Source organism: Rattus rattus, chromosome 1 (genome assembly GCF_011064425.1).
Source record: "Rattus rattus isolate New Zealand chromosome 1, Rrattus_CSIRO_v1, whole genome shotgun sequence".
NCBI classification, from domain to species: Eukaryota; Metazoa; Chordata; class Mammalia; order Rodentia; family Muridae; genus Rattus; species Rattus rattus.
In genome coordinates this window covers 172,505,272-172,527,993 of record NC_046154.1, presented here as the reverse complement: position 1 = coordinate 172,527,993, position 22,722 = coordinate 172,505,272, and the positions used below count along the sequence as shown (strand labels likewise).

Here is a 22,722-nt window from a genome sequence, read left to right as displayed (position 1 = left end):
CACTGGTTCTTGCTTCTATTTCCTGCCTAATCGCTCTTCCTTTGCTCTCCTCTTTATCTCGTATGTGTTTTCTCCCAGGGCCTGAAATGCTCTATGTGCCCTGGGTTTGGTCGCCAGTACCCCCACCCCAGTAAAACAATCGCCCAACATAAAAGGGATGTGTGTCTAAATCTAATTTCCTTTGTTGAACCACCCCAAGCTTCTTTCATTACCCCAAAGGCGAGTCCATCTCTGTTTCATGCATACTGGGAAGCTCAACATTCTGTATGTGGAAGGTTGCCAAGAAATGCTGACCACGTAAACTTTAAAGATAAATTTCAGAGAGCAACATCAACCTTTGTTGCAATCGTCAAGGTAAAGCAACTGTTAGGTTCTCTCTTATTTTCTATTCCGGACCCATTCAGGGCAGGTGCTCAGTCTGGTTTCCCTGGGTCTGTGTTTCAGCACATGTATGTGGAAACCCCTCTTTAGGAGGCTTTATAGAAATGAACAGGACCGGCAGACAGAAAACCGTCAGGTCCTCTCGTTCCACAGTTGGCCTTAAACATTCACCCAGCATCACTCAGATTCATCTACAGGCATCTGAAGCACATCCTGTGAGTGATGGGGGAGGAGTGAAGACAGGGTCGCCCCAGGGAAAGGATTTACAAACATCTGCTCACAGTCGCAACCGCCCTCACAAACAGGACGCATGTGTTTATGGGGAGCCGGAACCCTTCCATCGCTACTTACAGTGACCCATCTTTGACTTAAGGCGATGCAGGCATTCGTGAGAGTCACGTCGTAACTGCGGAAATGAAAGATATTCGAGGTTACATTGTATAAACATATCCTGCACAGATGCACTCTTATGCTACAGAATATGCTTAAAGTTTTAATGTCTTTAAAGATAAAGAGCTCCTGAGTGTTAGAAATAGGAAGCCTATTTGACTCATCTAAGAAGCAAATCCAGACGGGTACCACACGGGGTGGCACACCAGTAAAGCTCTGACCGCCCTTCACAGGGAACACAGCATCCCAGCACAACTGTCACCCCCAGAGGAGGTCTCAGGAGGGGTCAGGGCCAGCGAGGCGTGCTCAGTTCCAGGCACCCTCGACAGCTCCAAGAACATCACGTCCCCATTCTCGGGGATTTTACTTTGGGTTGCTCCAAACTTCTCATCACCTAGCAAGTCTACAAGCAGGCTAGGTAACAGGCGCTGTTCCAGACCACAGACTGGAGAATCTGAAGTCACCGTGTGACAGCCTCATTCATTTCTTTACGGGAGGTGGGATTAACCATTGAGCAAAAGGAGCTGTGTCACTATGTGTGCTCCTAGCCCGAATGTGTGGTGTAAACCAAATTCTTGCAATTCTGCCCTTCTGTCTAGACCTCAAGCCTATTAGCTGTGACAAGCTCATCAGCGACCAGAGGCCCACCTACTGCTGGTAGGGATCTAATAATTTTCTATTATTCTTCTGTTCTTTTTCCCGTTCACAAGTCCCTTCGAGACAGGTTCAGCAGTAAATAACAGTAACTCATGCACTGGGACCCTGGCAGTAAGCACGCCCTAAGTCCTCTTGTGTTCGAATCTGAAGCGTCCTCCAAAGCCCGGCGTGTTGAGGGGCTCTGTCTTCGGCTGGAGAGCTGTTTAGGAGTGACTGGATCATAACGATAATAACTTCATCCACAAATGAATGGACTGTTAGGAGGGGAGGCCTAACTGGAAGCGGGTCTCTGTCTGCCTATCTGTCTGTCTGCCCCTGCACCACCTTCTCTGTGTTCTACTTCATTGCAGGCTCAGAGAAATGTGACCACAGACAGAAACAGAGCCAAACCAGGTCTCCTCAAATCACGCTGGGGATTTTGTCCAGCGAGGGCAGCAGCTGAGTAACACCAGGCCCAGGCAGCCACTTTATGCCTACACAGCAGCTGGGCTGCCCAGCACTGAGCTCTTACACACGAGACAGTGGGAAAGGTTTGGTTGGTGTCTTTCTTAGGGTTCTGAAACTTCCTTCTCAGTACGGTTGAACGGACTAAGTGTGCTAAGTTAGCTCAGGGAGAGGAAGTGAGTCCTATCCACAAAAAGTCCCTAGGAAAAGTAATGTGCAAACCGGACTTGAGCCTTGCGCTCACGTGGGTGCAGTGACGCAAAGGAGAAGTGCTCAGTCGCACAAGGAGAGGAAAAGCTGCACCAAGAAACTCTCAGACGCAAGGTCTGACCTGGGCAGAGAGGTTAAGAGGTGCCTCCATGAGGAAGTGGTACCCAAGCTGAGGTTGGAATTATCCATGGAGAAGGAAGTGTGTGTCTGGGTACTAGGCTTGAATGAGGGCGGAGAGTGAGGGACCCTGGGCTACCAGGCTGACTGAAGCAAGGGGGCGGGATGTCAGGAGCTATATGGTCCTCATGAGAGGAAGGATTTGGCTTCAGTTCCAGACCAGACGAGCACTAGAGAGGATGGCTAACAAGACGACAGACTGTCACAGTTGTAGGTGTTTGTTATTGCTTGTCTGTCTGTCTATGTCTCTATTACCTATCTATCCATCCATCCATCCATGCATCTATCTACCCATCTAATATCCATCCATCCATCCATCCATCCATCCATCCATCCATCCATCCATCTATCATCTATTTTTGAGACAAGGCCTCTTTATGATGTAGCCTTGGCTGTCCTGGAACCCATCATGTAGACCAAGCTGGCCTCCAACTCACAGATATCTGCTTGCCTCTGCCTCCTGAGTCATACTGTACTTTTAACTGTTCACTTCGGCTCTCCATACAGACTGGTATAGAAGGAGACCAGAAAGCATCCAGGTGCACAGTTCAGAGGCCACGGCAGTCTTCCTGTGTGCTAAGGTGACAGTGAGCATGGGGGGAGGGGGTACGGGGGGCAGGAAAAGGAGAGGAGACATTTGAATGCACACAAACGTGGAGAAGCCTGTAGGGAGGTGGGAGTTAGCACATCTTTTCTGAGCGCTCCCTTCTCAGCCTGGGCTCTCGAGAGGCGTGTCAAACACGCATGACCGTGACATTCTTATTTCTACCTCGACTTGTGATGCTCACCCTGCACCTCTATTAAACTGGGCTGTGTAGTGGGGGAGTAGCTGGTAAGGACCTTCCGTGACCCAGAGGAAGGGCAGCCAAGAGCTGGAGCACGTTGCAGTCAGCATCCCCACAGGACAGCTGCAGCCTAGGGTGTGGCTGGCTCCCTGACTCCAGAAGGTGCTTAATTAGAAAGACAGGTAGCTAAGGCTCCAGGGTTGTACGGCTTACGATTTATGAGTCGTGCAATTTTGGGCAAGACACTCTGGTCAGCTAACACTAAATTAACTACTTGTAGAAATAGGGATAATAACTTAAGGATAGATAAAATATTAGTATATATAATATAACAGAAAATGCTAATTTTTTTCTTACTGAAAATGTGTATTTTAGAACAGGTCTTGCTACATGAGCCCTGAGCTCATGATCCTCCCGTCTCCTCCTGAGGTCTGGGGTGAGAGGCAGCCATCATAACTAACCTTCACAAGACCTTCAAAAGGACAAAATATCTCGCTCTCCCTGAGTCCCTCACCATCCTCGGGCGGAGACATTCAGTAGTAATTGCAATCAGTTTAACAGATCTGTTTGTAAACTATGGAAATCTAAGAAATCTCTCTGTGTACTCTGCTGACTGCCAAAGGTTTAAGAAAAGCACATGATCTTTCCAGATAAACCGAAAGGGCTAAGGTTAGGTGTGTCCAACCTGCAGGGCTCAGGCAACCTGTCCTGAGATTGCTGCACATGCAGCCCAACACATCTGCGGGTTAGCATGCCGTGTAGCAATAACAAGAGGCCGAATACTCTCTGTGCAGTGGTGACACAGGCTTGTAATCCCAATACTCGGGATGTGGAGGAAGGCAGATCTCTGTGAGTTTGAGGCTAGCCTGATCTACAGAGCCAGTTCTGGACAGCAAGGGGAAACAAAAACTAAACCACAAACGAGAGACAAAATAGACAGGAAGAAGGAAAGGAGGCAGGTTAGCAAGTGAGTACCCACTTGGGTTTGACAGGAGGCAGGCCAGGAGCATAGAGCCAGGCGTTCCAATCAACTTGATTGAGAAGATCCACCTGTGAACAGGAAGCACACCCAGTTCCTGACAGCTAGAAAGACTTGTCCTGAGGTTGTAACAAACACGCAGATGAGCCACCCACAACAAAGGTTGAGTGATCAGATACAATTTACTCTACTCTGCCACATGGAGGAAATTTCTGAATCCCATTACTTTTGAAAGTTTGTATTAGGCAACGGATCATCATTATGTCTGTTTCTGAAATACAACATGACATCTTGACATATGTAAACAATGAAGAACGATTAAATCTAGCTAATTAACATACAAACAGGGTGGCAAATTCTGAGCCAATACTTATGACTAAGAAATACACAGGGCCTAACGAGTAGTTTATAGAGCTATACGGAGCGTGAAAAATAGAAAGAATTTAAAGCTGACCTTATCTTTAAAGTGAGCATACAGGAAACTCTTCCAGTCATCAGTGGTTACGCTCTGGTAGGAAAACTTCTCCACATAAGCCTTTAGGAATCCTAGAAACACCTCTAGGAGTAACAAAAGTTAAAAGAAAGAAAAAGAGATCAACTCGCAGGAAGGCAATTCTTTGACCTCTTTTTGCAGTTGACATTGCTCTGGTGGTAACCACAGGCAACAGAGAACACTCAAAGGACCAAGGCGAGCTTTGGACAGTGAAAGAATGTTCAAGGCAGGAGGCGGGTCTCAAGATGAGCCTTGAAGTCTCTGTTGACAGAGGAAAGAGGGAAAACCTCCTTCCAGCCAGGAGGGCACAATCAAGATTCAGAGCAAGTTCTAAAGCAATGACCCTCATTGATGGGAAGGAGGGGCAGTGAGATCCGACCAACGGAATGGAAGGGCAGGCGCCTTCAAAGTCGATCGAAACGGGGACCCCTCCCGGACCGCCGGTATAACATCGCATAAACTCAGCACATCTGTGTGAGAGACAGTCCTGCGCACTGACTACAAGGGTGCAAAATATTGAGCTTAAGAATGTAAAAATACAGATGCAGAACAAACGAATACCTAAAACGGTCAAACTCTCTTGCCTAAGGGGCACACAGTATCAAACCCTACTGTCCTACTGTGTTCCATAGGGACAGAGCTATGGGAAACTTTAATTCGAGTTTGCGGCATGGGAAGTGGTTAACAGCGATAACTAGTAATGAAGCAGAATCATGAGGACACACTGTGATAAAAAGCAGCATGACTGGTCTCTCTCCAAATATTCTACTAAGCCGCTCGGGCTCTCAGAGCCCCGCTGAGATACACAAGGCTTGTGTTCCAGGAGTATTTCTTTTATTTACTGAAGGCCACGGGATGCAAGACAAGGACAGTGCTGGCAATTTAGATATTCCAAAGTGAAGCCATGCAGTAAAAAAGCAAGGGGAAAACCTTATGCTGAGGTGGCTAAGACCCATGGTAAGGAGAAAGCCATGATGTCACATCCATGAAAACTTGAAGAAAAGAGAATTGCAGCGACCGACCATTGGGAACTTCAGTGGAGAAAGTGAACCCACGGGTAAGAGAGTGTCTATAGGATCCCTTATTTTGTTAATAAAATTATTCCGTGCGTGCGTGTGTGTGTGTGTGTGTGTGTGTGTGAGAGAGAGAGAGAGAGAGAGAGAGAGATACAGAGAGAGACAGAGAGAGAGATACAGAGAGAGACAGAGACAGAGAGACAGAGAGACACAGAGAGAGACAGAGAGAGACTGACTGTTCATCTACCCCTAGAATAAGAAGATCTGGGGCCACTCGTATTGAAGTGCTAATGAGGTGACCCCAGGGCTGTCGAGGGGTGGGAGGGCTCTCCCTCATTTGTCACTCATAAACTTCTGGAGTACAGGAAGTTTTTCTATGGATATATGCTATTACCCTAATTCCATAAGTATAATGGTATTTAAAAAAAAAAAGTCAAGCCGCATTACATAGATTAAGGGGTTGTGTGGGGTTTTGTGGATGAAGGCGGCATCAGGTAGCAATACAGACGTCTCCAGCAGAAACAACTGGTTGTACAAAAAGACCAGAAACACTTTACAACCCATCTCTGCTCTTCCCATCGCCCTCCAAGACACACAAACAAACACCAGCCAACCAACCAATCAAAAACCAACAGCCGGACAAGGGCAGCTACTTACCCGGTCCCCCAAGAAGCTGTTCCAGGTAGAAGAGCAAGGCAAAGCCCTTCTCGTAGGGAATGGAGGAGTAGGCCACATCGGGGTCTACGTCCTTCAGATCGACCACGAGCTTGGTGAAGGGATGGGACTCCCCGAAAGTCTTTATCTGCAAACCAATGAAGGAAGATGAGCGCTTGCTCATGTAGGAAGAGGACTTCTACTGCTCCAGCCAGCACTGGGGAGGGTTCACTTCACTCAGGGACACAGCAGGCTAAACCTTCGACTTACAGACTGCGAACAATATGTTTCCATCCCTCCTGGAGTCTAATGAATGGCAAATTATGTCTCTGATATTCCTTGCTAAGAACCGGCTTCACTTTGACAAAAGGACTAGAAAGATGGTTTAATGTCTGAGCTACACGTTGAGAGTTTGGGGGGAGTGCACTTGGAAATTCACAAGTATTAGGGCCAGGGAAGGGTGAGACACACCTTCAATCGCAGCACTTGGGAGGCAGAGGCTGGCATGGCAGATCTCTGAATTTGAGGCCAGCCTGGTCTACAAAGTGAGTTCCGGGACAGCCAGGGCTGTTACACAGAGACTCCTGTCTCAGAATCCAATGTGAGGGGCAAAGAACTTGTGTTTCTTGGCTCCCGGTTTGGAACAGGGTTATGCAGGGCATGTGTCAAGAGACAATTATATGGCACCTGCTGCATTCTCTACACCTGTAGAAATGGCTACCTTGTTGCTAAAAAGATACTTTATTAACCCAGTTTGGTGGTAACTCGACAAGGCTGGGTGACTCCTCTAAAAGCCCACCCTGCTTACCGTATTCTGTAGCTCTCCCCATCCTCCTAAAGCGTGGAAATGTCTGAACTTTTCCCCAAACAACCGCCCACAAATGTGGCGCTCTAAATAGACGGTATGTCCTTCATTTAACCTGAAAGAGAACGGAAAAACGGGTATTGTCCCAGCAGAAAGGACACGGCGTCTTAGGGGATATTTTCTTTTTTGTCTTCCCAGGGAGGAGAGAGAACCCTCATCTATAGCACAGCATCTACATCCCAGCCCCTAATGCCTAGAGAGGCCCTGGCAGTCAACAAAGACCATAGCAAGCCCAGCCCAGCCCAGCAGGTGGCAGCAGAGAAGAGGAAGCGGCAATTTCGCTTTTGACAAGTCTGTGTAACAATGAAGCAATGTCAGAAAAGTTAGCAGCAGGAATAAACTGCACACCTGAACTGTATCAACTGCTGTGACAGGTGCTGCAGGATTTAATGCAATTTTGAAACTCTGTGTACCATAGTGACCGCAGGAGAGAGAAACGAGATGTAGAAGAAATAGCAGTGGCTTGCTTGCCTGTGCACAGGAGATGGGGGGGTGAGGGTGGGGGTGGGGAATCCTCAAGAGCAACCAATAAAAACCCATCATACCAGAAGTGATCCCAAGTCTTGTTAGTCACTAGGTTCCCTGTCCAGCTATGCGATATTTCATGTGCAATAACCTGAAGGGGACAGTGTGAAGGGATTGGTGATCAGACCGAGTACCTCATCCTAAAAGGCAAGTCCTTACTTAAATACTTTCTTTTAACTTCATGTGACTCAATGTTTTTAAAAACATATTCGAAAATTATTTTGGGAGGAACATGCAATGTAATCAAAAACTAAAATGTATAGAACACACTAATGGATTAGAACAACTACCACCCAGAGAAAAAAAAAAGCATAGAAAATATTAAATTAAATGAACATGTAAGCCCATTAAAATGCTTCATATAGGAAATAACAGTATTTGTCTTGTGATTATGTATCATATATATCTACCCAAATTTTCTTTAATCTATTAAATCTAATTGCTGAAGTAGCAAGAGGATGACCCCAGTTTTCCTTCACAATAATATCTTCTTAGCAATACAGTGGGCATTTTGACAGCTTCTAGGGGTTAAGACTTTAACAGGGAAGTCTCACTTACATTAGAGAGTGACTTGTCGCCTGCCTGCAAAAGAAGAAAACATCTTAGGACGTCCATCATCAGATGACAGGCTGCGGCTGACAGCACCCGCCTTACCTCTCAGACTGGCCTGAAGGACCACTGTATGTCTACTCTGGTACCTCAACAGGTTCAGGAGACAGGGATTGGAAAGCAAAAAAGAGTGTTGGTTCCTTTCCTAATCACAGAAAGCTTTTTAACACCTACTAGGCTAATAGGCTTCTCTCTAACTCCAGAGACCACTTCCCTACTCCCATCCAATATATCCCTTCTCACTCTGTGTGTGTGTGTGTGTGTGTGTGTGTGTGTGTGTGTGTGTGTGTGTGTGTGTGGTGTGTGTGTGTGTGTGTACACCTATGGGTACATGTGCAGTGGAAGCCCAAGGATAGTCCACTTAAGGCAAGGTCTCTCAATAAAACCCAGAGTTCTGCATTACGGCAAGTCTCGCCAGGCAGCTTGCTCTGGGAAATCTCATCTCTGCTTTCTGAGGCTGGAATAACAGGCAGGCAGCACTGAGGAGGATGTCACTAGGTCTGAGCTCTGGTCTACATGAGGACGTAAAGAACAACTTCCCGCTCTCTCCTTTCTTTTAATTCACAATATATTAAAGAAAAGTTTATACTGTCCAGTGTGTTCTATGGCATAGTCCAATCTACTTAGGTGCTAATTAAGTCCTTGCTGGATTCTAAGTAGAATTCAAAGATGCTTACTCGGTCTAAAAAGCAATATGCAGTAGGCCAATCTCAGACGCTGGGCACTAAGGTTTTGTTTGCCTACTACCTGACTGCCAAGTATAAATGGTGTGGATCCTTTGTCTAGATAGATAATTCATCCAAATTATGTCGCATGGCAGGGCTGCAGTCAACATTTCATAATACTCTGAATATAGAATTCCCTTTCCCCAATGGCCAAATCGTTCTCCTTTGAAAAAGTGAAGTTTTGATAACCACAACTAGTAATAAAATTAGAGACAAAGGCTATACGAACAAAAATATATTAAAAATATTGCTAGGCATCCAAAGTTCTTCCCATCTGTGTGTGTGTGTGCATATGTGTGTTTCCATGTATGAATGTGTGGAAGCCAGAGAACAACCTTAGCTTCCAGTATTCACAAGCTGCCCTCCTTGTATTTTCAGACAGTATCTCTCATTGGCCTGGGCCAAGGAAGAAGGCTATGGTCCAGGACATGCCTGCCTCCACCTCCTGGTCCAGGACTGGTCCATACAACCACACCCAGGCTTTTCCCTTGGCTTCCCAGAAGTCAAACTCAAGTCCTCATTAATAACGCAGCAAGCGCTTTATCCACTGAGCCTCACCCCAGCCCTTCGTACAGACATATTTCTGAGAGCTCCATTTCGAAAGAACTCTTTCTTACCAATAGAGTAGGGGTTACGAATGTGAGACAAGGATTCTCCATGCCTCCATACGGGAAGGATGGGGGCAGGACCAACAGGTCGTACTGTCCCCAAACATAGGGTCCCCCCAGATCTTCTGCAATTTTAAGCATGGATTCAGTCTGGGAATAAAACAAAACAAAACAAAACAATGAATGTGTGCCTATCTCCTCTTAACGGTCCTAACAGTCATTTCTCAAATGTGTAAAACGACTTTCAGCAAAGGTTGCAAGTTAAAAGTCTTTATTGAAGTGATAGGCAGGAAGTAGCGGCCGCAACGCACGGGGCAGTGCTCACGGCTACCACACTGCCCACAAACCCGAATCTACCATCTCATAGTCATTAGGAAGGGTACGCATGACCAACCTCAGAGAATTCATAAGCAGATTTCTCCACCTGCTCTTTCTCGGACCACACCAGAGTTCTTGGGCCAATTTGCCTGCAAAGCGAAAAGGCTTCTTCAGAAGAAAGAAATCTGGGTCAAATGACTCACCTGGATCTAAGAAGAACCTTGACATCTTGTAATAACAAACCCTTGTGAAGTAAGACGGGACTGGCCACGCACTGTTGGGGAGGGAGGAGGCCAAATAGCTTGTGGTAGCTAAGCTGTTGTTCAACACACAGCAGCAGCTTTCCAAGGAGGCGAGGTCCAGGTTAAAGGAAAACAGAGGCGTGAAGTGTCCCTGAAGGTTAGCTCCTGGCTGTGTGCTAAGACCTCTGGGAATACAGGCTCCTCTCTCAGCCTCACAATGCAGAAACCCAGGCAGGGATTGAACAAGATAATCCCAGGGTAGGGATAGACATGCACTTGGTTACTCTGGACACCCACGTAATAAATCAGTGAAAAAAAGCAAGAAGTCTTGTCACGCAATTTAACGCAGCTAAGCCTCGTGTATACTATGCTCAATGAACTATTGGCCAGCAAGAGGTTCGTGCTGTGTGATTCTATTTCTATGAAGTAACCAACGTAGATTGTAGGCATGTAAACAGAACAGTGGTTACCAAGTGTGCATATGTACTATGCCCAACACACATAAGTGCACCTGCTACACATATACGTTCACACCTGGATAAATAATTGAACTAAGAAACTGGGTGTGGTGGCACACACCTTTCATCACAGCACGTGGGAGGCAGAGGCAGGTAGATCTCTGTGAGTTCAAAGCCAGCCTGGTCTACATAGTGGGTTCCAGGCCAGCCAGAGCTATATAACGAGACTCTGGCTACAAAACAAAATAACCAGCCAAACGGAAGAACATTTTAGCTATTGGTAAAACTTTAAACAAAATACCCTATTTCTGTATTATTTCTAGGATCCCGAGGGCTTTACATTTCTTATCTCATGAGGCTGACTATGAGGCTGGAGTGGCAGATTATAGTTTCTAGGAGAAGGAAATGGAGAAGGTGAGACATGACCTGTTTAAGCTTTCAGCCTAAACCTAAGAGCGTGCTCACTTCACATTAGGAAAACTTAAGGCACAGTGGTAGAGACTTTTTTTTAACCAGGATTAATTTGCTGTCTGCGATTTATAACTATTTGAAAATAGTTATATTTATCTCTCTAAAGCTGTCAGCCCAACATCTTGGGCAGTACGCCACGTTCTACCTATCAACCCTGCCTGCGGTTCCACTTGCCTACGGTCTCATCTTTTAATAAACCTCAAAATTTGTGCAAAACTCACCTGCTTTCTAAAGCGCCAACGACTAAAGCAATCAGGTAGCACGGTATGGGAACCTGGAGGAGACAAACACAGACAGAAGGCTCTGCATCAGTGCACAGAAATGGGGTTAGCCGGACAGTTCAGATAGAAAAGTATGCGATTCTTTAAATCTCCAAGCATTGCTATGAACTATCTTCCAGTCCTTCTCAAATAGTTCAAACGTACGATACGGAAACACTTCAAAACATTCATTTCCCTCTTATTCTACGGAAGGGAAGGCTACTGACAGGCAAAACCCAGGATTGAACAAATTTAAACAGTACACTAAGAATTTCTCAAAAAGTAACAGCTAAGTACACAGATGCCTTTCCCTTATACTTTGGACTTTATATTTTTTTTCCCTTATATTTTAGACTTATATTATATTCCCTTATATTTCTCCACACCAACTTTTTAAAACATTTCCCCCCTAAATTCCTTTCTATTTTAAACCAGCAATAAGGAGATGCCAAAGCTATGCTATCGTAGGTGCCAAGAGGAAGTAACATTGTCCACTGGGAAGACAATTAAGAAAACATATCTCGGGTTGGGGATTTAGCTCAGTGGTAGAGCGCTTGCCTAGCAAGCGCAAGGCCCTGGGTTCAGTCCCCAGCTCCGAAAAAAGAAAAAAGAAGAAAACATATCTCGAACGTAGGTAAACACAGACAGGCCCATTCTGTCCCCTGAACGTCAAAGATACACATTCAGTTAAGTCCCAGCTGTGTCGGATTTTTAACTTACAGGGCAGTAGTAATACTGTCCTTTTCTGGCAACTCTCCCATCTACAGATAGTCTGGCCAGCCACAGCACACACTGATGTGTGAAGCCAGTGAGAGAATGAGTGCTTAAAACAGGAAGCCAGGCTGGGCACTGGTGGCACATTCCTTTAATCCCAGCACTCAGTCCAAGCACTTGGGAGGCAGATCTCTGTGAGTTGGAGGCCAGCCTGGTCTACAGAGGGAGTTCCAGGAAATCCAGGGCTACAGAGAAAACCTGTCCCAAAACAACCAAAAAAAAAAAAAAAAAGTTCACTGTGTTCCCAGGCTCCCTGGCTAGGTCGTTTTCACGACTGAGACAGAACCTAGACGCCGATCTGCTCTTACCCTCTGGTTAAATCTGTATATCTTCCTGCTGGGGTCTTCTGGGTCAGGGGCTTCTCCATCACGGATGGCACTCATGAGAGCCACCAGTTCTTTGGGGACAGATACCTGGTCGAAAGAAAAACAATCCCTTCTAATTATAAAGCAGGGGTCTATGGATCTTAAACTAAAAATGTGAATGATTTTTTTTTCACCACTTCTTGACTACTTCTTGACACGATAAACAGACTCTGGACTCAAAATGCACATGCATGTGGGTTTTGTAAAGAGAATCAGCAACGTGAAAAACCGTTTAAATCATGAACGTGATAGATCTTTCCATTCATCCAGGAGTACTAAGAGCAGGATTCGGAGAGAAGCTACATTAGAACACTAACTCAGTGGGTACGTGTATAACCTCCCAGAGCCTCAGTTTTCTCACCAAATATGGGTAAAATATCACAGACTTTCTGCAAGGAATAATAAAAATGAGCAGACCAGAAGCACCACAAGTAAAACTCCCAACCACCAACTGTCCCCTCCATGCCCCCAAACAAACTCAAAGGATGATATACTCATAGCGGGCCAGAGAATATAGCTTTGGCCATTTTATACTTAGAACTTGGAGGTACAAACAGTATTTTCTGAAGGGGAGTAACTACAACTCTGGCTGAAAACCATGAAATCCCTTTTTCTGGAAATCATAAAACAGAGGGTCATGGATGTGTGTCCCTTAGCTTCGGGATCCCGAGAACCAGGAGTGTCCGTGACGTAGCAAGCACACACAGGTTTGACCTTCTGTTCTTGCACAGAACAAGCCTCCCAGCTATAATGGAGACGGAGAACAGAGCTCTGAAGCCAGAGTTAGCCAGCAGGGGTCAGCTTCATCCTCTCGTTGTTTAGGTAACAAGATGTTCACGGGACAGCAGTGGCCCTCAGACACTAACAGCATGGTTAGGGATGGTTTGTGGCCATCTCAGCTGTGAGGTCATTCAGACTTGCTATGGTCACACAATTCAGTGGTAGAGAAGAGTCCTGAACTCAGAAAGTCTGTGCCTGCAAGCATAATTTTCTATAACACTAACAAAGTATGTCTGGGCTACAGAGAGACCGGGGTAGGAAGTCACTCCCATCAATAAATACTGGTCCTGGGGCTGGAGAGATGGCTCAGTGGTTAAGATCACTGACTGCTCTTCCAGAGGTCTTGAGTTCAAATCCCAGCAACCACATGGTGGCTCACAACCATCTGTAATGACATCTGATGCCCTCTTCTGGTGTGTCTGAAGACAGATACAGTGTTACTTATATATAATAAATAAATGAATCTTAAAAAAAAATAAATAAATAAACATTGGTCCTCCTTTTATGTGCTTGGTCTAAGGAGACCCGGCCTCTGGAAGGGTGTTCATTAATTATAATCCAACCCTCACCAAAGGGGTCAGCAGTACCAGTGACAGAGGGACTGGACACAACGTACAGACAAGTCTAACAGATGCTGCCTGGGACCTCCGCACACAGGTGTCATGGCTGCAGAATGTACTTTTAGGGGGAAAAAATGGTCTTAAATTCGAAATCTTTAGATCTAGAATTTTAACTTCTCCTTTGAGATAAGAATAGGATGATTTGCCCTTTTCATAATTATAATGTTTAAAGCTACCTTTTTATTAGAGATCCAAAATGGATCTCAGTGAGAATGTACCGAGTATAAAATTTCTACCTCCGAAACTTGAATTGTCTCCCTTTATCATTGCACATTTTCTTATTTAATTCGGCTATAACTCGTAATGCTTACCTCTGCGGTGTAGGTTAACTTCACAGAAGGAGTGTCTTGGCAAGGGAGGATTGCCCTGCAGTGGATGGCCTAAAAGAGAGAAAGGTAAGAAACAGCTACTCCCTTTTCTCACAAACCAAGTTACATAGAAATAATTGAAGTCAGAGCACCAATTTTATGTACCTTCTGTCTAAAGAATAATACAGTTTTCAAATCTCACGGGATCTTTTAGAGTAGCAAAAATAGATCTGTGGGTTTAAGATAAGCAGATTTCGGGGCTGAGAAGGTGGCTCACTGAATAAATGGCTTGTCAGGCAAGCATGAGGACCTGCGTTTGGCCCCTGCACCCACAGATTTGTTTGTTTGTTTGTTTGTTTTTTGGTTTGGTTTGTCAATGTTTGTTTCTGTTAACCCTGGTCCTGTAGTACACTCCTGTAAATCCTGGTGCTAGAGAGGTGGAGGCAGGAGGACCACTGGACCTCACTGGCTTGTCAGTCTAGTCTAGTTGGTGAGTTCCAGGTTCAATGAGATACCTTGTTTTTTTGTTGTTTTTTTTTTCCGGAGCTGGGGACCGAACCCAGGGCCTTGCGGTTGCTAGGCAAGCGCTCTAACACTGAGCTAAATCCCCAACCCCAATGAGATACCTTGTATCAAAACATAAGAAGTTAGGAGACTGGAGAAGACACCTGGTGTCAATCTCTGGCTTCCATACACATGCAAACAACATCCCACATGTGTACAGGCGCATGCGCGCGCACACACACACACACACACACACACACACACACACACATTCTTTATCTCTTGTGAACCCTCACAATTCCACTGAATCGTGACATAAACTGTTCAGCACTGTTACCAGTCACATCCATAGAGGAGCTCATAGGAGCCCTGAGGGAAAAGGGCGCCATTATGAAACAAACTTGCAAGCTTATCACACTCTCTTGGTGTGTCCCTAGGAACATCAGCCTCCCAGGGACTCTAAAAGACCTGCAACCGAAGCCTTGGGCTTCCTCACCCCCGTTTTAACATGAAACCCACTGTCTCTAGCTGACATCTGACAGGATGCCAGAGTTCTCAAGAAAGCAACTTGAGAAAAGTTATTGTCTTGACATGTCAGTCTGCGGCCGGCTGCCTCAGACAATAAAAACAAGGAAACGGAGAGAGCACGCGTTTGCTCGGGACCATCTAGACAGGCTCTTTTTACACGCTCCAGAAGCTCCCTCTGCATCCGAGTCAGTCCGTGGGAAACATGGCTCTGACCAAGAATGGACGTCCACCCTGCAATTTTCTAAACTGCCTGTGTCTGATCTACTGTTACTACGCAAAGAAGCCAGGCTTCATCAGGACACTGCGCTGTGCCTAACACCCTTTGCTGAAGCTGTTAAAAATCCTGGACTTCCTGAAAATCCCTAGGTGCTCCTAAATATGTTTCGTTTAAAACAAAAAATGTCGGGGTTGGGGATTTAGCTCAGTGGTAGAGCGCTTGCCTAGGAAGCGCAAGGCCCTGGGTTCGGTCCCCAGCTCCGGAAAAAAAAGAACCAAAAAAAACAAAAAAAAACAAAAAAAAACAAAAAATGTCGTGATATCTACCACAATACATTATGTGCTGGTTTTAACAATAAAATAAAAACTTGAAAAACTCCCTCAGACTCTACTAAAACACACTGAAAATGTCATGGCTATCCAGGCATGGTGGCATATCCTTTAATCCCACACTCTAGAAGAAGAGGCTGGGGGATCTGAGTTCGAGGACAGAGAAACCCTGTTTTGAAACTACAGTCGCCACTATTAACACTCCCTGCTTGGCCTCACCCCACCTCCATCAAAAATACCACACTTGCTACTCTTGCAGAGGGAGGGAGTGCGGGAGGGGGAAAGGGGGTTTGTTCAGTTCTCAACACCTACAGCTCTCTAACAGCTGTCTGTAACTATAGTTACAGCACTATAACTATAACTATATACAGCACTGTAACTATAGATCCAGCACTCTCTTCTGGCTTTCTTGGGCACTGTACATATGTGGTACACAGACATATATGTGGGCAAAACAGCCATAAACATACAATAAAAATGGATACGTCTTTTAAAATATATATAATATTGGGACAAAGTACAACCAAAAGAACTAACTAGTTCTTTCTCCTGAGGCAGGATCCTGGAACACGCTGCCTGGGTTTTCTCACCAGGCTGTGGACAGGTGGCAATGCTACAGTGTTTCTAAACGACTTTCACTGGGCCAGTCAAACTTGGGGAAAGAAATATCTGTGCACAACAGCTGAAACCATCCGTCAAAGTCCCGTCTGCATGTTCCCAGGCAACTGCAACGGATTCTTAATCCGTCTCCTGTACTTTAGACACCACTGCCGGTGAAAACCCGGGAACGGCATATTTAAAACTGACATTCTTTGGATTTACACGCATTAGATACTTATTAACTTTACCTCCTACATAAGTCTATGAGAAATACTGATTTAAAACCAGCTATTATGAAACCATACCGTATACACAACTTGTATATTCCTGTCTAAAACTTTTTGCTCTTTTCAAGTCATTCTCTGTGGATTTTGTTACTGTTGTTTTGGGGTGTCGGGGTGTTTGTCTTTTTTTTTTTTTTTTTTTTGAGACAAGGTCTCATGTATCCCATGCTGTCCTCCAGTTAGCTATGTAACCAAGGATACCTTGTGATTTGGGGAGAGAGGAGGTTAAGACAGGGTTTCTCTATGCAACCCTGGTTGTCTTGGAAGTCGCTCTGTGGACTAGGCTGGCCTTGAACTCACAGAGATCAGCCTGTCTCTGCCTCCCATGTGCCATCACTGCCCGGCACCCTGTACTTCATATCCCTCTGCTTCTACACACTTACCAAGCGCTGGGAACACACGCATACACCGCCACAGCCAGCTCGTGGGGTGCTGTGGACCCCTCCCAAGGCTTCGGGTTAGTTACAGCCCCAGCCCTCTTCCAAATAATTTTCTTAGATTAAAACAACCATTCCAAGCAGTGTCACACAAAGTAACTGTGGGTAAGTCATGCTTTGACACTTTACATATTTAAAAGTGCATCTGAGTTTAACACACAGCTACCACACAGGGGTGCTAAGATAGCTAAACACACAGAGTGTATGACCTGATGCCTGGAAACAGAATAAATGTCTAATGAGGGGCTTTCTTTAATCATAAGTGACTTGATTATTAATACAAGTAGGACTTTCTTCTTCAGAAAAGTTTTGCCTTTGTCCTTGTAACAGACCATCTCTAACTGCAGCCTATTTTATCTCTAGCTTTAAAATGGAGAGTAAAGGGGTTGGAAACCATGCCATTTTGAAACTATATACTTAACACATTTCACAAACAGGAACTCGGTCTCACCGGTAGCCTTTCTGCAACCGACACACACACACGCACACACACACACACACACACACACACACACACATACACACACACACACACACACACACACATGACGCTTGTTTACTGAATTCTCCTCGCATTCACTGAGTCCCCACAGGATGCACTGTAGGTGTTTGGGAAGCTAAGTATAAGCCCTGAGTACTTCAATAATTTCGGTAGGTTGTTTCCAAATTAAAGATATCTGACTTTAAAAAAAGGAGCGGTATTGATAGCAAGACATCAAGGAGAATATGAGTTGTTTTATGAAAAGTGAAACAAAGGAGTGTGTTTCTCCACAAGACCTGCAGGTGCTGGGAAATTCCTGGAAGTCTCTGAGCATCCTCTTACCTGGCACTGACTAAAGAGGTACGGATGCTGCTTTCCTGAAGTCTGCTCGGGAGTGAGCCACTGAAGGGCTGAGGACTTGGGAGATGTCTCGAAGGAAATCTCTATAACGACCTCTTGATTTCTGCGCGAAACAAATACAGGTATTTGTAGGGTACAAAAATGCCTCGCGGAACTTGAATTCAGAACACACATGGGGAACAGCACAAGCAATCCCAAGGTTTCATCGGTCTAGAGTGAGTTCTGGACACAGCAGCGTGCATACATCTGACTCTTTTTGCTACTCGAATGCCAGCCCTCGGTTTCTCCTCACTATCGTACTGACGGATACATGATGGGATGATAATCAGCCAAGTGGCCCACAGTGTGCCTCGCACTCTGCATCTGTGATCGTGTTTTCTGTGGCCGTGGGGATGTGGGAGAACCAATGTCGTCACCCTACCTCTGTGGAGGGTAGCAGCACAGGACCCAACCCAGCGCTGCTGGGTGACATGCTAAGTCACATCAAAGGGAAGAAGCTTATAGTGATTTTAGTAGCTGTAGAATCTAATTTCAAAAAAGCTCTCCCTCGAAGTAATTCCTACATAGTGATTTTCTAAGTATCCTTCTGTGATAGACTACAGGAAACAAAAACTGGTTCTCCATCCTAGAGAGTCTCAGAAACATTGATAATGAGGGAGGAGCGAGAGCTCCAGTGGCCCAACCTGGACTGAAACCCTGACCCCACCACTGTACTAGGGCAATGACTGGACCACAATGTACTGGTTTCTTCCCCTGTAGAACAGAGTAAATAATTCTGTCTCCTAAGCTATGCCTGGGTTTCCTTTCTCTTTCTTAAAGGGGAGAAGGCATAAAGATATCGGAAGATGGCAATAGATCCTCCTTGTTTCAGGATAATAGTATCTATTCTTTCTCCTTCCCCTAAGTATCATGGGGTAAGGCATGCTCGCTCCCTGGCTACTGTTTTCTTAAATGAGTAGCTTTCCTCATCTGGAAGTGCAGCTCCTAGGCAGAGGGCAGCTTAGAGAACTAAAGAAGACGGTTAAGCACCCACACTAGGAGCGGTAGGAAGTCAGCCTCCCTAAAATCAGCATTCTGATCATCACTCCAACAGTAGCAGCACCAAAGGGCAGAGGCCAAGAATGCGTGGCTTCACGTATTCCCCAGGTCATCCGGAAATGGCATCCTCCCCACCACTCCTGACACCGGCAAAATGATGGGCAGCTCCAGAAGCATCACCCAGTGTCCTTCTCACCAGTGTCTCATGCACTTCGTTTCTGCAGTATTTGAAAAACTTACCGTCTTTTCACTGTCAACACCAATGTGCATGGATTACAGAAGCGATCGCCAATCGCTACATATAAACAAGGACTAGAAACACGGGAAAGATGTCTGAATTCTAAGATATATCTTGTCATTACTCAGACATAAAAAGAGGACAGTCTCCATACTTGCTCAGAGCGATGGGAAGGGAGATTTCCATCGGCGATCCTTTGTAACCTTGGCTTTCTCCAAGGGTGTATTTGACTTCTTGTCCATTGATCACCACTTTTTCTATCGTAAGGTCTTTTGTATCCAAAGTCTAAAACCAAATTAAATAAGGAAAAGAGAGTTGTATTCACCAGAAGAAGCGAATACTAGCTATAGGTTTACTGCAGTGAGTATAAAACTAGCTATTCATAGAAAGTAAAACAGACTGAAACTGAAAAGAATTAAAGGCAGATGTAGGATAGTTTTAATTGCCATTTTGACACAATTCAGAATTAGCTAGGAAGAGAATCTCAATAAGGGATTATTGGCATTAGTTTGGCCCATGGGCATGTCTGTGGGCATTGTCTTGATTGTGTTAATTGTAATGGGAAGAGTGCCCACCCCCGCCCACCATAGGTGGCATCATTCCCTAGGCTTGGATGCAGAACTGATAAGTATAGAGATGGGGCTGAACACAAGTAAGCATGCATTCATTCCTTCTCTGCTTCTAACAGCTGCTTCAGATTCCTGCCTTTGCTTCTCAGGAATGATGGCCCATAACCTCAAACTATACACCCAAGAAACCCCTTTTCCCTGAGAGTGGCTTTTGTCAAGGTATTCTATTACAGCAATAGAAACCCTTACTTTTCAACACTCTAAGCAACCTGGAAATTTGGGGGTTTTAGGACTGGCATAAATAATGAATTCTGGGATGCTCGAATACATTTTGGACTAATTCTTTTAATTCTCTGTTATAAAAACCTTCACCTGTGATTTAAACTTCTCTCTCCCTGATTCAGTTTAGCATATTAACACTTCACTGCACAGTCTTTGAAAGAAAACACAGAGCCCAACTCCTACCATGTACTTTTTGTAAACCCCTGAATTGAAACAAATGTTGGCGCTCACTAGGCACTATTGTTACACTGCTAAACAAAGGTCAACCTTGGGAAGCTACGCTGCCCAGCTGAGTCTGCAGAAGGCTGAACAACCAGGCCTGCTTACTGTGACCAATTCAGGGCAGCAGCCTCCGGCAGCAGCTAATCTGAGTTCCCATCCCAGGAATCTCCCTAGAAACGAGATACTCTTGCCATGTCCAGCTATGCTCTTCCTTTGGAATTTTCAACCTTCCTATACTACCAAACTGTTTCCCAACAGCCTAACTGAGCCTCTCACAGTACTATGAGGACTCTGCTCTGTCCATCCAGTTACTAACTGGTCTGGTTTCCTTTGTTTTTGTTTTTGTTTTTTTTTAATTGAGGGCAATCTAAGATGGCCGCCTCCATTGTCCCATCATTCCCTCCCCGTCTTCACTGGCTTCTAGCACCTTGGCCCACAAGTTTCTTTGGTCCCACACTGGATTTTGACTCTCCATGGAAATGGCCCACTGACTACTTTTACGCTCCTGCCTCTCTTCTCTTTACTTCCTGAATACAGGTACATCCGGATATGAGCCTTGGCCCTCACGCTCTTTCTCGTGCCCACACACCTATCTGACCAGACTGCACCAGACACTTCCGTTTCATTTGCTTTTCAAGATAGGGTCCCGTCCTGTAGGCTGGACTAGCCTTGAACTCGCAATCTTCCTGTCTTAGCACTCCAACTGTGTTACAGGGAGATACCACCACACCCTGCTCTACCAGTTCTATCCTTTCCTGTGACATTAACTAGACATCTGTCACTGCCTAACACCTAAGGCAGTGCCACCTCACACTTAATTGGCTTCTAAAACTGACACCATCACTGTGTGCCCTCCTCTCCCCGACCACCAGTCAGCTCCCTCCTTTGACATCTACAATATTTTATTCCAAATCAAGGAATGTTTGGCATGATCCACAAACTGGTCTCCCTTCCCAAATCCCAGAGTCATTCCTTCATATTGTTTTTACACTCTCTTCTCTTTCCGTCCATCACCACCATCACTGGTCCTAATCCTGCAGTTAGAATCCTACCATGTCTCATCTCCCTACCTTCCAAAGCTTTATTCCTGCCCCTGGTAAGCCTGGAAAAGGATGGGACGTTAGAATGCTGAGACAGCCACCCCCTAGACCTCCCTTAGGCTACTGGGTGACAAGCTCAGAAAGTCTCAGGGAGGTTGGTGGGATAGCTCAGTTAGTCCAGGAGTAAAGGTAAAATGATGAAAATCTTGTGCTCCATCCCCAGCACCAACACGTACCAGGTGTGGTGGTCCATGCCTGTAATCCCAGCACCCAGGAAGCAGAGGTGGGATAGGTAGTTCAAGGTCAACCTTGGCTACCTACAGAATGAGGCCAACCCGGGATACATAAAATTCTGTCAGAGAACAAAAGGACACAGGGACGATCTCTGGATTTGGTGTCCATTTCTCTGGCATCAACAGCTTTCATTTGGGAAAGAAAGAGTTTCAAATTTACCCTGAGTCTTATCCACTTCCCTTCTGAGGACAACTATTTCTTTCAAATTACTTTTTGTGGTACCCCAACTATTTACTTCAACCAGACTGGCTCGTCTTTTCACACTTGGATATTCACAGTATATGATTTCATTAATAATTATGTATTATTATTAATTAACATTAATTAATTTTGTCCCTTCATGGTTTAATACCCTTTTTCTGAACATGGAAATGGTTTTAAGAAGATAATTTGAGGGCTGGAGAGATGGCTCAGCGGTTAAGAGCACTGACTGCTCTTCCAGAGGTCCTGAGTTCAAATCCCAGCAACCACATGGTGGCTCACAACCATCTGTAATGAGATCTGATACCCTCTTCTGGTGTGTCTGAAGACAGCTGCAGTGTACTTATATATAATAAATAAATCTTAAAAAAAAAAAAAAAAAAAAAAAATGAAGGGGTTGGGGATTTAGCTCAGTGGTAGAGTGCTTGCCTAGCAAGCGCAAGGCCCTGGGTTCGGTCCCCAGCTCCGAAAAAAAAAAAAAAAAACAGACCTTAAGACAATAAGCTGGATTAACGGCGTCATTTTTCCCAATGGAACACATTCGATTTTCTCCATTGCCTAAACCTTTCAAATCTGTTCGGGATCAGAGCAGCTGGTTATTATGACGACTGCTTCTTTCGAAGCTCCTCGCAGATCTCCTGACTGTTCTCGTGGTTGGCCTTGCACTCTCAAAGGACATCTCCTGCCCTATTATATTACGACTGAGGATGCTTAAAGAGAACGTTACCTACATTTGCATAGCTCAGTACCTGAAAATATGAGACGGCAATTTACCCACAAAGCAAGCTCTAAACCAAAACAAGGCAGAACATACAATTTTAAACTATAGAGCCCACCCCAAACCTCCACCTTTATTTCCAAATACTCTAAGTAGTTACCCTTCAAATTTCACTCACGTTATTAATCATGACTGCCACTAAAAACTGTAGTAGGGAAACAAAGGAAACTGGACAGCTGAAGAGTTAGAATTAGACACTTAACTGA

General features: G+C 45.2%; 1 protein-coding gene across 2 annotated transcripts in view; it reads right to left on the bottom strand.

The window, feature by feature from the left end:
- Positions 1–22,722, bottom strand: part of Lta4h (leukotriene A4 hydrolase) — a 31,610-nt gene that overhangs the window by 5,679 nt on the left and 3,209 nt on the right. For both annotated transcript variants that reach the window (XM_032911500.1, XM_032911498.1), the window contains exons 2-15: positions 19,285–19,415; positions 17,837–17,957; positions 14,118–14,186; positions 12,350–12,454; positions 11,229–11,281; positions 9,913–9,985; positions 9,528–9,668; positions 8,135–8,158; positions 7,597–7,667; positions 6,995–7,106; positions 6,190–6,334; positions 4,478–4,581; positions 4,024–4,094; positions 733–787 (exon numbers count right to left, since the gene is read on the bottom strand). In XM_032911500.1, coding sequence (XP_032767391.1) covers positions 733–787; positions 4,024–4,094; positions 4,478–4,581; positions 6,190–6,334; positions 6,995–7,106; positions 7,597–7,667; positions 8,135–8,158; positions 9,528–9,668; positions 9,913–9,985; positions 11,229–11,281; positions 12,350–12,454; positions 14,118–14,186; positions 17,837–17,957; positions 19,285–19,415 — 1,275 coding nt within the window. The remainder of the gene's footprint in view (positions 1–732; positions 788–4,023; positions 4,095–4,477; positions 4,582–6,189; positions 6,335–6,994; positions 7,107–7,596; positions 7,668–8,134; positions 8,159–9,527; positions 9,669–9,912; positions 9,986–11,228; positions 11,282–12,349; positions 12,455–14,117; positions 14,187–17,836; positions 17,958–19,284; positions 19,416–22,722) is intronic.